Here is a 14,512-nt window from a genome sequence, read left to right as displayed (position 1 = left end):
AAAAAATATATGCCTTTGTTATATTTTACTATTTATCGTTATGTATATTTCTACAACCATTCAAAAATATTTTTTAAATTTTTAGATACATATGACGAGAAGAAATACAGCCACATTGAATTTTCATTAGAAAACAACGAACTGAACAGCACAGTGCAATGGTGGGGTTACGGAGTGCCTTCAGTCGACTCCATAATAGTCCTCGGCCAAGCAAAACCAATAAAATCAGTTACCATAAACAATGAACGCGTTGATTTCAAGTATACAAAGAATATACAAGTCTTAGATATTTACGTTTTGAACTTGCCCATGGATAAGCCATTCACAGTGAAATGGACTTATTAACAATCTGAAAACAAATAAATACAAGCTCTTTCCTACATGACACGTATAATAAAACTTCGTGGGCATAAAATTTTATTGTATATTTAATGTTGGTTATTCATAATGTGAGAAAAATCATAATACATTTGAAAATGACTTACATTAAATAATATAATATTCGAACAATGTTTTGAAGTGGGCAGTACAATGTGTTAATACGTACTGATAACATACATTAAAATAAAAAATAAAAAGCTAAGTATATTAGATAATCGATAAGCCCATGATTATACTTGTATTATGATTATTATAAATAATTTGTGCAATTTTAAGTTTCCACATATAGAATTATTAATCACGTTTCGATGTGCCATAAATTTTGCCATTATTTGAATTTTGTATGTTAATAATAACAATTCTGATATGCACTGAACATATGTATAAGTAAAAACTATTAAATTGTTAAACAACTGCCATAGAAAAGTATAATAAATATTTAAAAAAATAATACAAATAGTTTTATAAACAACAAAATGAATTTTATAGAAAACATTGAGACTAATGTTGCTATCTTTAAATTTTAATATTGATTCAGATAAATTATATAATATCATTCATACAAATCAAAAGTGTTTAATATTACAATTTTAAGGTCATTTCCGCGATTTTTTTATAATTTTATAGATAATATATTTCTAGAAATAAAAAAATATTTTGGTTGAATAAATTCTACTTTTAAAGTTTTTATGATCTCATATTGAAAAGTTAAGAGTTTAGCGAAAATTTGCCAATTATTATAACTATAATAGTATTTATATACATAAGGTTTCCATTTTATTATTTGGTATTATGTCCTGCACATTGCATAGATTTAATATAGAATAAATGCAGGACGTTTTTGGATATCTATTTTAATTCTTAAAATGTCAGGTTATTTTGAAAATATTTTCACGTTAAATTGTGATGACTCTGATACTTCTGATTAAACTAACTGCTATCCAATTTTGATAATAGGTGTCTATAGGAGTATGCTTTTAATGGATTTGATCAAATAGAGATAATGTTAGTCTTGTAAAACTGTTCTATATTATTTTGTAATGTTTTATTAAAAACAAAATAACTCTTGCAAAGGTTATCGAAACTGTAAATAACAGTAACAGTAACAGCCTGTTAATGTCCCACTGCTGGGCTAAGGCCTCCTCTCCCTTTTGAGGAGAAGGTTTGGAGCTTATTCCACCACGCTGCTCCAATGCGGGTTGGTAGAATACACGTGGCAGAATTTCAATGAAATTAGACACATGCAGGTTTCCTCACGATGTTTTCCTTCACCGTTAAGCACGAGATGAATTATAAACACAAATTAAGCACATGAAAATTCAGTGGTGCTTGCCCGGGTTTGAACCCACGATCATCGGTTAAGATTCACGCGTTCTTACCACTAGGCCATCTCGGCTGTAAATACCAAATATATTTATAATTATATTTTTCGAAATTTATGATCAAATACATGTTGCGTTATTTAACGCAGCTTAATATTGTTTTATTTTTCATAAAAATATTGCAGTTTTACTGTTTGTAATGATATTTTTTTAAATAAGTTAATGAAACGATATTAATTATCCAAAGAAATTATAATAGTAATAGAATCATGTATAATTTTATTTTCTATAGTGGTTTTGTATTATTTTATTTTCTGTAGAAAATAAAATCTGTAGAAAATAAAATACAAAACCGTCCGGATACGGACGGTTTTGTATTATTTTATTTTCTGTAGTGGTTAGTTTTGTAGAAATATGTACAATATAGAAAAATATATATCTAATGTTATTTGTAAAGCAATTTTAACATATTATATATTTCACCAAAATACTTCAATAGTAATACATAGTACCAGAGTTGTTAGTAATTCAATTATATTTTCTTGATAGTGCATATATAAAATAATAATCAAATTATTAGCAGTATACCGAAAAATGTATGTATTTATCTTATGAATTTATTATAAAATTTGGCTTTTAGATTCTATACTTGTGCCATAATTGTTATTACTATTGTTTGAAAATATATATATATATATATATATATATATATATATATATATATATATATATATATATATATATATATATAAATATATATATATATATATATATATAATATAAATATCATTTTGTACTTATTATTGTACTTTTATAATAAAATAAAAAGACCATACCAATGATATTAAATTCAGGTATAAAATAATTTAAGTAATATCGTCATTATTAACATTTAAAAAATATATTTGTAACACTTTCTGTTGTAAAAAAATCTTGTTAACAGTTATTTAATTAGTTTGTAGCAGAGTTGATTTGTGATTATTATTAAGTTTTTAATAAATATACGTAAACTTGAAGAGGTGGAAATAATGTTGTTATTGGTGTTTTTCACTAACGTAGCTGATTATGTTTAAGATGTATATGTTCAAATGCACTCAAATATAATATTTAATAAAAATTGCACAAGATAATTGGTTTTTATTCCTATTCCTTTGTCTTTGTTGAAATAATAACAAAAAACTATCTATGATTCTTATAAAGTAACGAAAATATTATTGAAGATGAAGTTAAAAAACCGTTTTTATAATTCATATTTAAAAAAAAGTTTTTTTTTAATTATCTGTATAATATTTAAGATTTTATATTAGTATGTTATAACTGAAATGCATTTGTTGCTTGTAAACAATTGTATTTTAGCTATGGAACCGGTGAGCAAGGTCTGTTTGTTGCAAATGTACAGCAATTAATAGAACTCCGGCGAGGAGCGCAAACCAATACTGTTGAATGTTATTTTTATATTTTATCATGCCGTATTAGCATATTGTAGTATACAGTTAATTATTTTACTCTTACTTATTGTGTTCGTATATCCGGTGGCAAATTAAATTAATTAAATTATGGCAAACCGACATGTATCCCCGAGACCAGTAGTCGTAAATGGCTCTCCACTTGAAGTTGTGCAGGAATATATCTACCTGGGCCAAACTATACAACTTGGCCGGCACAACTTTGAGAAGGAGGCTAAAAGAAGAATACGTTTGGGCTGGGCGGCATTCGGGAGGTTACGTCATATTTTTGAATCGTCGATCCCACAGTCGCTTAAGACCAGGGTCTTCAATCAGTGCGTCCTACCTGTAATGACTTACGGTGCCGAAACGTGGACACTTACCGTAGGACTGGTCCACAAATTTAGGGTCGCTCAGCGAGCAATGGAACGCGCGATGCTTGGGGTTTCTCTGGCAGATAGAATCCGAAATGAGGATTCGCTAGAGAACTAAAGTCACCGACATCGCGCGTAGAACTAGCTCGCTGAAGTGGAAGTGGGCTGGTCATGTCTCCAGGCGCATTGATGGCCGATGGAGCCGACACGTGTTAGAGTGGAGACCACGCTTAGGGAAACGTAGTGTAGGACACACTGTGACAAGATGGGCCGATGATTTAAAAAAGGTGGCAGGATGGATGCGGACTGCCCAAGATCGGGATGGTTGGCGTTCTATGGGGGAGACTTTCGTCCAGCAGTGGACGGCAAAAGGCTGAAAAAAAAATCGGGTGGACCACCTATTTATATCCAGTTTTGCTAATAATATGAATAAATTAAAAGAAAAACATTTATAGTTGTTTACCAACCAAACTACAAAGTCGAAGGCATACGGACGAAATACGTTTGGGTACGAATTCGGGTAGGCGGCAGTGAAGTGTTAAGTACTATGTCTGCCACCATAGTAGCGCTGCATTATCAATTTACAGAGATTTGAGATTGGAAAAAAAACAGGGGCACTATATTGTCTGCATGAAATGCTGAGGTTCAGAATCTTTCTGAAACGACGAAAAACGATGAGGTAGATATCCGGGTCGTAGAGTATTTTTGAAAGTATTTTTATGATTTACTAAAATGTATGTGAAATCACCTAGCCCTTTTTTTAAATTTAGCAATTTTTTTAAGGAATTTTAATATTTCTATTTATCCCTCTAATTAAGCGTAAAGCCTGTGTTAGGAGTGGGGACAACAATAGCCCAAGGGATTAGGATTGAACCTGTTATTTTTACATTGCTAGTAAATCGTAATCATGGCATTTGACGCATAATGTTGATCGGAACTGTTCGATTATTGACATTGTGGAAGAATGTTGCCTCTGCATTGTCAATAATTTTAGTGCCTAAAAAAAATTTGGAAGGATGTTTGAGGTTTTACATTAATTATAAAAAGAAGAAAATTGTTAAGGCAAAAGAGGTCTGGCCTCTGATTTTCCAAAGGCAGACCATTTGCATATTTACAAACAAACGACACTTGTACTGTACAGCATTAAGTAAAAAAATCCAATGGAAATAATTTAGAAAGGAATCGATAGGAATGGTTTTGTTACACCAGATACATATACAACAATACAAATATAAAACTCAACATAATTTATTAAAACATTTTCATCAACTAGTTATACTCATGTATTATTCTCATTTTTTGAATACATTTTAAATGAAAATTAGGATGTAAACACAACTGTAAAAATCAAAGAGCTCTGTTTTTTGTTTATACACTAGCTACTACTAATACTACTACTAATTACATAAAAAAAAACAAATATATATATATTTTATTATTACTCTGCCATAAATTAAGGCAAGCCATAAAATTTTATATATTACTCTATTAAACTTTTTGCAGCATTAAATAAGTGCGTCAACTAAAAAAATATTTCCTAACAACTAATTTGTGAAGAATTACTGTTAAATATTATATTAATGATCTTCTTTTTCTACATCTGTTTTTAAGAATTTTTCATACTGGGCTTCAGTCATGAGTTTGTTAAGTTCATCAGGCTTAGAAAGTTTCAATTTAAACAACCATCCTTTATCGTAACAAGATGTGTTTATTAAGCCTGGTTTATTTTCTACATCACCATTTTTGTCTGTCACTGTACCACTTACTGGGGAATAAATTTCACTGGCTGCTTTTACACTCTCCAATGCTCCACATTCATCTCCTTCTTTGATCTCTGTCCCAGGATCTGGGAGCTGCGCAAACACTACATCTCCTAAAGACTCTTGTGCGTAATTACTTATCCCGACAGTTCCAATATTATTCTCTACGACCACCCATTCATGGCGATCTGTGAATTTCCTTTCTTTGATATTGGTGCTGTATTTATGTTTTAATTCACAATATGACTGCTTGTAATTTGACTGAATGACACACTGTCTTGTAAGACACTGTTTAGTTATATGATGAAAATATCTTTGAAGAATCATTTTCACCTGAAATTAATCCAACTTTAAAACTTAATTAAAGTAAAATAAAAGCGTAAAACATTTATTACAGTGAAAAAATATAGATAACTTCATACGGTAAACATGATATCACTCCTAACAAAGGAGATAAGTGTTGATCTCTGAACTAAGTACACTCATTATAGATTGTTTACTCAAAATGTTTTTAACTTTAAAGTTTAATAGCGGTGTATGTATAATGGCTAAATATCGTAGGAAAACTTTTTAATTCATGTCGACAAGCTAACTGTTTTACTTTTAACTAAATTAAATATTATATTTTTCAAAATTTGTGACATAAGTATACTTACCTATGTAGAGGTTTCTAAAACTATATATAACTGATACTTCAAAAAGGGTATGAATACGCTTTAATCATATAACTTTCAACTTTTACGTAGATTTATTTTATATTCAACTTTAAAAACAATATTATGACATCAAATTTTTAGGTTAACATTTACCATAACGTTTCTAAATGTTCTTACTCTTTCAAATATTTCCTAAATCATAAATTCGATTTTATTGGGTTTCATAAATAATAATCTTTCAATGTAATACTCTTATTTCTTGCATTTTAAAAATATCTTTCTTGGACTAATTAAAATCATTATTATAATTGACCATTAAGGCCATAATTTAGAAATGAATGGCAATATAAATTATATACGTCATATAAAAACGTCATTGTTCGCTTAACCATGACTGAAAGATGTCAAACGGAGTTTACAGAAAAAATTGATAATAGAAATTATATTATTTGTGTTGGAATTCTTGTAGCTTTTTTTGCTATTTTATATTCTTATAGGTGTGACGTTTGTATATTTTATATTTAATCATTGAAACTGTGATGTAAATAAACTTTTAAGTGTATGTCTTTTTTACTTAAACTTTTATAGATTTCACCTGACCACAATTTTTGTGAGCTATGTGCTGGGATGTGTGGCTTGTTATTATGTGCTGAACTCGAACATTTTGCAGAGATTTATACAACAATTAACTTTTAATTATGTCAAGGAGAACCCATACGAGGAAGTAGACGATGCCTTTCCCAAAGTAAGTTGAGTCATATATATTTTTTATGTGTGTGTATAAATTACCTAAAAAAGTCTCTCCAAGGTAATTTATACACACCCTTTTATTGACTATTATAAATACTTTTAAACAACTCAAATCATTTATAAATCTGTATTAGTATTTGTAGTTGCAGAAGCATCAAGTTGAATATAAGAAAATAATGTTTCTTATTGAAGTTTTTTTAAAAAAATACATAAATTATTTGTCATAATTTAACCTACATTTACGTCAAATGAATAGAGGATAAAAATATTACATTATCTTATTAGAATTGACATCATAGAGATTTATTTCAACTTAATACTGGACTTTTTTAAATAGTGATTGATTTTTTAAAACAAGGGTTCATTTTAACTTTTAAACTAAAGTAGTTTTACAATATCTGATAAAGTTAATGGATAATTATTAGACAAATTTTTATTTTAAAATTCAAACTGTACTAATCAAAAGGGATATCAATACAATTAATTCATATCATCACCATTTTAAGATAATATATAAGGATATTTATTACATAGGATTTGATTTGATTCTTGTCTCAATATAGTAAATGTTATTATATACTAGCAAAACACAGTAGACATAGTCCTACTTGTATAATATATTAAAATTAATTTTAAATGTCTTTTAGTTATATTTTATCAATTTGTAATATGTAATAAAATGTTATATATAAAATATATTTATAACTTGTAGTCTGCTTTTTACAGTTTTTTTAAACTACATGTTTTATTAAAACTAATATTGTACTTGCAATGAAGCAAACCTTGTGTTTATATCTAATATTAAATAATATACTATGAATCCAATTATTTATTTTAATTTCAGGGTTGTCATACATGCGGTTCAAAAGACTGTAATAGGCATGACCCAGAAATAATGCCTGAGCCATGGACTGACTTGCAGATACACAAACAATTGGACCAGGCTATAGAAGATGTAAGATTCTTTGCCTGTGAATGTCCCACTGCTGAGCAAACGCTTCTTCCCCTTTTTTTTGAAGCGAACATTTGGAGATTATTCCACCACACTGCTCCAATGCGGGTTGGTGGAATACACATGGCAAAATTTCAGTGAAATTAGACACATGCAGGTTTCCTCACGATGTTTTCCTTCAGCTTCAAGCTCGAGATGAATTATAAACACGAAATTTATATTTACGTGAGATTAATAAAGATAATGAATTAATCACGCTAAAAGCTATTTATTTTAAAATTTCATTTATCGAGGTGAAGCCCTATTAGTGCAATCAATACTAACTTTGGACTCAATGTATACATAATCTTATAATGGGATTGAATTGCTATGAGTTTATTCAAAGATGCTGTTAAGTTATATGTATATATATATGTATTTCATATTTGTTGATTTCCACATATATTTACATTCTATATTGTTGTCTACTATATTTGAGAACAATGCTTTAACATGACATCTAAAAAATAATTAAAATTATAATAGTTGTTATTCTACTTGTTTCAGTTTTATAACACAATTTTAGAACAATTTGTAAATTCGTGGTACAGCAAAATCACTCTGCAGCCATTTTTTGTGGATGAACTAAGACATCAGCTTAGATATGCATCAGCCTCGCTTCTCAGGCGAGCTTTGAAGGTAAATATGTTTAAGTCTAGTTCGTTAAAACATATTAAATTTAAACAAAATAATATTATCACTTTATTGATTCATCCTTGTAAGCGTCAAATAATTTATCCAATCCTAACATCGTATTTTAATTGTTATGGATATGTATAAAGTAAAAAGTGTATTGTATTGTACTGTAATTAATATGCAAACAATGTAATAAATCATCACATATAATTATGATCTTAATATTTTCTTATTTATTTGGGGTTAGGAATTTAAAAATTCATCACTAATTCAGACTATTCTCGTCACCTCCTTGCTCGCACAATCTCGTTCCCTTTTTGTATCTGTTAATATTCAAGTATAATGCCTAGTGATATGCCAATCATCATACCAAAACCACTGTAAACTATTTCCTTTAATTTTTGTACAATTCTATCATTTTGTTGATAATAGTAAGACGGACTGGCAAAGAGATCATCTGATTGTAAATGATCGCTACTGCTCATAGACATTAGGTCTGTGAGAAATACATTCCTTGCTCCAACGCCCTCTTACTTTGGGAACAAGATGTTATGTCCCTTGTGTCTTTAGTTACACTGGCTCACTCTGCCTTCCAATGAGAATGCAAACATACTTTGTAGTATTTAGTGGTAGAATAAGTGGATTCAATCCTTATTTTGTCAATCGTCATATCGCTTTTCAACATTCTCATATAGTAGTGTAAACGATGTCCTCATTTTGATATAAATAATAAAAAATAAATAATGTTATGCCTTTACAGATAAATTATGCGAGATTTATATGCGATCGTTTAGTTCCATGTGCATTAAGACACTACTCGGTAAGCTCGGCAGGCTTCAAACAGCCGGTCCATGTAGCGGTTAGCAACCGTTCCGCCGAGCTCAAGTACCTCCGTTGCTTGACTGAGACGATACTGCCATACGTATTGAAAAATTCTGAATGTCAGAATTCGTAAGTATTACTTACCCTAACATCCCGTGAATGTTCTACTACTGGGCTAAAGGCCTCCTCTCCTCTTTTTGAGGAAAAGTTTGAAGCTTATTCCACCACGCTGCTCCAATGCGGGTTGGTGGAATACACATGTGGCAGAATTTTAGTGAAATTAGACACATGCAGGTTTCCTCACGATTTTTTCCTACATTGTAAAGCACGAGATGAATTATAATCACAAATTAAGCACATGAAAATTCAGTGGTGCTTGCCCGGGCTTGAACCCACGATCATCGGTTAAGATTCACGCGTTCTTACCACTGAGCCATCTCGGCTCTTTTAATTAATATAGTATATAAAGTATTACTTAATATTGTTTTTAATAAATTAATTAAAATTATGTCTTGTATAAGAAAAATTTAGATATAAATTATTTAAGATTTTTTAATGGATATCATATTATTTAAATACAAAAATGAAACTATAAACGAGTAAACTCAGGACAGGCCGGATACTCCGTTAAGGAGCATACGTCCGATACCAATATGTACCCGTTCCTCCCGCAGCGTGTTCCGCGTGCTGGTGCGCGAGATCTTCGCGGGCTGGGCGCTGCTGTCGCTGGCGGACGTGCTGGCCGACCCGCACACGCTCAACACGCTCATCGTGCTCGCCACGGGGCCCGTCGCCGCCGCCGACCTGCCGCCCACGCCCAACTACAAGGTGCCCACTGCTGGCCGCGCTGCACGCACGCTGACGGACGGATATATCTTGCCGAAACTCTAGAGAACTCCTCTTAACGATTGCTATTTTTTCAAAAGGTGGAATTTCTAGAAAACTTCGTCCGGCAATCGGAATCGGTCTACTGCGCACGGGCGAAGCTGCTGAGGATCGACCTCGAGCTGCTCCTCAACAACCAGGAACACTTCTACGGAGTTCTGCACCACCTGAGGACCACGACCGATATATATCTGCTGCAGTTCTACAAGGACATAAGTACGATCCGACTCGGAAACTTGTGTATATATTTAGGAGAATGAAATATATAATTTAGAGCTCAATCACAGCGGCCGCCACCCCCACGCCATTAAATGAATATAGTGCCGTCCAATGATTGACGGGAGAATTGTGTAATATTGGACTAGACGGTGGGAGGAGTCGATCGAATCGCGCTATCGTTTTGCATTTTTAGAATTTTATACGTGATACGAATATTTGAATAAACGCCCACGCGGTCGGGGTAAAATGTTAACGTCCCGCCCGCAGAGTCGTTCCAGACGCGGCTGCTGTCGCCGGAGCTGCCGGCGGGCGCGGCGCGCGCGCTGTCGGGCGAGGCGCGCGCGCTGCTGGCGGCGCACGCGCACGTGCCGCGCGTGGCGCTGCCCGCCGCGCTGCTGGACGAGCTGCGCGCGCTGCTGGACGCCGGGCCCGACTGCGTCGCCGGGTACGTTGATACCACTGTACAAACTGACCTCCTTCGTGCGTGTTCGAAACTCCGCGTTTTAAACACCACTCCCCCCCCTACTATGGAAGTGGCAGGACATCTTCCGCGGCTTTCGGGACCGAACGCTTAGTACGGGTGCAGAACTGTAAAATTAATTTATACTCACACCTGAATGTCGACGAGTTATTGTTGCGATAAAAACGTCTGGTCTTTAAAACTATCTATCTCGTAGGTTACAAACGAGCCGCGCGCTGTACCAGGCGGCGAGACAGTCGCACGCGGCGCTGGAGAAAATTATGCTACCCAGGTTCATGCATAGCGAGGAGGTATCAATGCATTACAAAATAATTGAATGTTTCGTTTCAAACGATCTTATTACATTTTATAGAAATAACCATTTCTCATTTCAGTTTTACAAAATATTTATTGGACCAAGAATACCTACGGGGTATCAAAAACAAATGACTAAACGGTAAGTAAGTACACAGTGAGTTACATTTCAAGTAATTTTACTGTTTACATCTTTGGTTGGATTGTCTCCATCGAGAACGATCAGAGGGACCGTTTATTATTCCCTATTATACAGTATTTTATATTTTCACAGACCTCAAGACAAGATGAACATGTTAAAATTAGGAATGAAACTGAGGAATGCAATAAAGTCTCAAGCGACGGACGGAGCGGTTTTGGAGACGATGAACTCGGACCTCGACGACGGCGAGGGCATCGACAACGTGGACATTTTAAAGTACCTGGACTCCCTGGCCGCCGAGGACTCGATGGACCAGGACTTGAGCGCGTACAAAGTAGTGCTGACCAACGTCGAGTGCAGAACGGTACGCTAGCCCCCGCTGTACATGTCCCCCCCCCCCCCGCATGCGGCGCCCCCCGCCCGCGTCGCTCGGCGCCGCTAGCCCCCGCTGTACATGTCCCCCCCCCCCCGCATGCGGCGCCCCCCGCCCGCGTCGCTCGGCGCCGCTAGCCCCCGCTGTACATGTCCCCCCCCCCGCATGCGGCGCCCCCCGCCCGCGTCGCTCGGCGCCGCTAGCCCCCGCTGTACATGTCCCCCCCCCCCGCATGCGGCGCCCCCCGCCCGCGTCGCTCGGCGCCGCTAGCCCCCGCTGTACATGTCCCCCCCCCCCGCATGCGGCGACCCCCGCCCGCGTCGCTCGGCGCCGCTAGCCCCCGCTGTACATGTCCCCCCCCCCCCCGCATGCGGCGCCCCCCGCCCGCGTCGCTCGGCGCCGCTAGCCCCCGCTGTACATGTCCCCCCCCCCCGCATGCGGCGCCCCCCGCCCGCGTCGCTCGGCGCCGCTAGCCCCCGCTGTACATGTCCCCCCCCCCCCCGCATGCGGCGCCCCCCGCCCGCGTCGCTCGGCGCCGCTAGCCCCCGCTGTACATGTCCCCCCCCCGCATGCGGCGCCCCCCGCCCGCGTCGCTCGGCGCCGCTAGCCCCCGCTGTACATGTCCCCCCCCCCCCGCATGCGGCGCCCCCCGCCCGCGTCGCTCGGCGCCGCTAGCCCCCGCTGTACATGTCCCCCCCCCCCCGCATGCGGCGCCCCCCGCCCGCGTCGCTCGGCGCCGCTAGCCCCCGCTGTACATGTCCCCCCCGCAGGCGGCGCCCCCCCGGCGCGGCGCGGTGCGCGTGTTCTCGCTGGCGGCGCAGCGCGTGCGCGGCGCGCGGTCGCCGTCGCTGGCGGTGGTGGCGCGCAGCGAGCACGACTTCCACCTGCTGCGCAGCAAGCTGCTGGAGTTCCACGGGGACGCGCTGCTGGCCGACCTGCCGCTGCCGTCCCGGAGGTGCGGACCGATGTTTGCATGTTTCCTCATTGTGTTTCGTTTACAAGTTTATTTAGAATATTGAAACTTAAATATTGATTACTTGTAAACACAAAATTACTTATTTTGTTTAATCTACTGATCAGTTACTAATCTACTCGCGAATCGATGAGACGACATTCTCTTTTCTATATTTTTCTAATTAAAATCTGAAGAATTAAAATTAATTAATTCTGTTCAGTTACTTGCTCACAAACCACCGCCCACCGCCTACATTTATTCCAGAGATAACAGCCCCCTTGAGACACTCCGATACAAATACGAAGACTTTCTCCAGCGGCTCATCCAAATCAACCTCCTCCAGACGAGCGAACTTCTCCACTTGTTCCTCACAGTGGACGGCGACTTCGCCACTGTAGTCCAGGCCTCCACACTCAACGCGCCTGGTCCGGATCTCGGGAATATATACCAATCTGTCGCTCACAAACTGAGGAAGGAGAAGGGACAACATTTAGAAAATTTTCTAAGAAATTTCCTAATATCCTGTGATAAGGAACGCTATCAAGCCTTGTAAGTAGTTTTCTTTATTGATGTAACCTTATTTGAACACAATTGAATCGTCGAATATTTTATTTAAATTAAATACGTAAGGAACTATCGCTTATTCCAACCATAAGATCAGTGAAGACAAATAAACAAGTTTGTCATTAAATATGACGCGATATCATTGGTCGACATCTTGAATAATCTATGGTTTTCATTATGGATTCGGAAAAAAATGGCGTTATCGATACTAGAAGTAAAATTGATAATTAAATACTTGTATGATAAATCATATCTATTAATATTGTTTAGACTTAAGATTTAATTTTATTAATCATATAATATATACTTAAAAATATCCGCCATATCTTATATATAAAAATAGGAGTTGCTATATCTGTTTGAGATTAATACAGTACATTCCTTGCACTGGCTCAACTCGAACGTGCTATGTACATACATACACACACACATATAATCATACATACACATTACACACATATTACATATTCATTTCTTTATTAGAAATTAATTTTAAAATTTTATTTTAAGGAAAATTGGTAGCACTCGCGACGTAGAAGAAGCTCACGAAGTGAACGAAGAGGAAGCGGTCCAAAAAGTTATTAAACGTCAGAGAAATACGAGGAACATTCACAAGTCAATATTCCTGAACAATTTCGACGTCGAACCGGTTTTGATCCAAACCGATGTGGACTATCAGACCACGGTTGTGGGCTTCTCGCAGTGTGTCATGTATTTATGTGAGTGATATACTTGAGATTGGACAAATGTATAGCCATAGCGTAGCCATATAGCGTTCTACCAACTCGCATTAGAGCAGCGTGGTGGAATAAGCTCCAAACCTTCTCCTCAAAAGGGAGAAGAGGCCTTCCCAGCAGTGGGACATTAACAGGCTGTTACTGTACTGTAAATGTATAGCAAAAAATATTTTTTATGATTAAATAAATTATTAGCAATATCTTTAGGTACTAACCGTACAGATAAAGAATGGCTTCGCCTCTATTCACCTCTCGCTCGTACACTGTCTTCTATATATAACTCTTGAAAGTGAGTTGTTCTTTATTTGAACGTATAGTTTAATATTATTTTAATTATAAATTATATAACGATTCGTTTGCTCGAGGCATTTTGATTAATAAATAAGATTACAATTGACCTAAAATTTATTTTCGAATAATAAGAAAAATAATCATTAAAGAGACACTAATTGAAGTTACTCAATATATTTTCAGTATTGAAGGTGGTAAAGGCGAGGACCTTTGTGACGGGGATCGTCGGTAACGTTTTCGGTATGGTGCGCCACACCCTGGACGACATGTTCAACGCGGCGCTCAACCGCGGCTTGTGTGACTTGCTCACTGAACGGCGGCTCGCGCACTTAATACGTTTGGGTCACGGTGAGTTTCCATACGAATCTGTATTAATATTATTTAAGTTCGATATAACATTATTGTGTAGATGGCCCAGTGGTAAGAATGGGTGA

At 36.6% G+C, this 14,512-nt stretch overlaps 2 protein-coding genes across 4 annotated transcripts in view; one reads left to right on the top strand and one right to left on the bottom strand.

The window, feature by feature from the left end:
* Positions 1 to 14,512, top strand: part of LOC126774502 (uncharacterized) — a 38,418-nt gene that overhangs the window by 22,351 nt on the left and 1,555 nt on the right. Inside the window, exons 20-33 of the mRNA XM_050496067.1 lie at positions 86 to 294; positions 7,533 to 7,643; positions 8,187 to 8,318; positions 9,076 to 9,266; positions 9,812 to 9,965; positions 10,064 to 10,238; positions 10,509 to 10,686; positions 10,919 to 11,012; positions 11,097 to 11,158; positions 11,291 to 11,522; positions 12,302 to 12,486; positions 12,751 to 13,035; positions 13,561 to 13,769; positions 14,262 to 14,426. Coding sequence (XP_050352024.1) covers positions 86 to 294; positions 7,533 to 7,643; positions 8,187 to 8,318; positions 9,076 to 9,266; positions 9,812 to 9,965; positions 10,064 to 10,238; positions 10,509 to 10,686; positions 10,919 to 11,012; positions 11,097 to 11,158; positions 11,291 to 11,522; positions 12,302 to 12,486; positions 12,751 to 13,035; positions 13,561 to 13,769; positions 14,262 to 14,426 — 2,382 coding nt within the window. The remainder of the gene's footprint in view (positions 1 to 85; positions 295 to 7,532; positions 7,644 to 8,186; positions 8,319 to 9,075; positions 9,267 to 9,811; positions 9,966 to 10,063; positions 10,239 to 10,508; positions 10,687 to 10,918; positions 11,013 to 11,096; positions 11,159 to 11,290; positions 11,523 to 12,301; positions 12,487 to 12,750; positions 13,036 to 13,560; positions 13,770 to 14,261; positions 14,427 to 14,512) is intronic.
* Positions 4,755 to 6,103, bottom strand: LOC126774496 (glycine cleavage system H protein, mitochondrial). 3 transcript variants are annotated; one of them, XM_050496059.1, is made up of 2 exons: positions 5,939 to 6,103; positions 4,755 to 5,615 (listed from the first exon to the last, which is right to left on the bottom strand). In XM_050496059.1, the coding sequence occupies exon 2, from the start codon at positions 5,607 to 5,609 to the stop codon at positions 5,100 to 5,102; it is 510 nt and encodes a 169-aa protein (XP_050352016.1). In that variant the 5' UTR covers positions 5,610 to 5,615; positions 5,939 to 6,103; the 3' UTR covers positions 4,755 to 5,099. The 3 variants fall into 3 exon arrangements, with proteins under 3 accessions (XP_050352016.1, XP_050352015.1, XP_050352018.1); XM_050496058.1 differs by lacking the exon at positions 5,939 to 6,103 and adding an exon at positions 5,705 to 5,846; XM_050496061.1 differs by lacking the exon at positions 5,939 to 6,103 and adding an exon at positions 5,678 to 5,800.

The sequence above is a fragment of the Nymphalis io genome, chromosome 16, assembly GCF_905147045.1.
Source record: "Nymphalis io chromosome 16, ilAglIoxx1.1, whole genome shotgun sequence".
NCBI lineage: Eukaryota > Metazoa > Arthropoda > Insecta > Lepidoptera > Nymphalidae > Nymphalis > Nymphalis io.
This window is presented reverse-complemented; position numbering and strand designations above follow the sequence as displayed.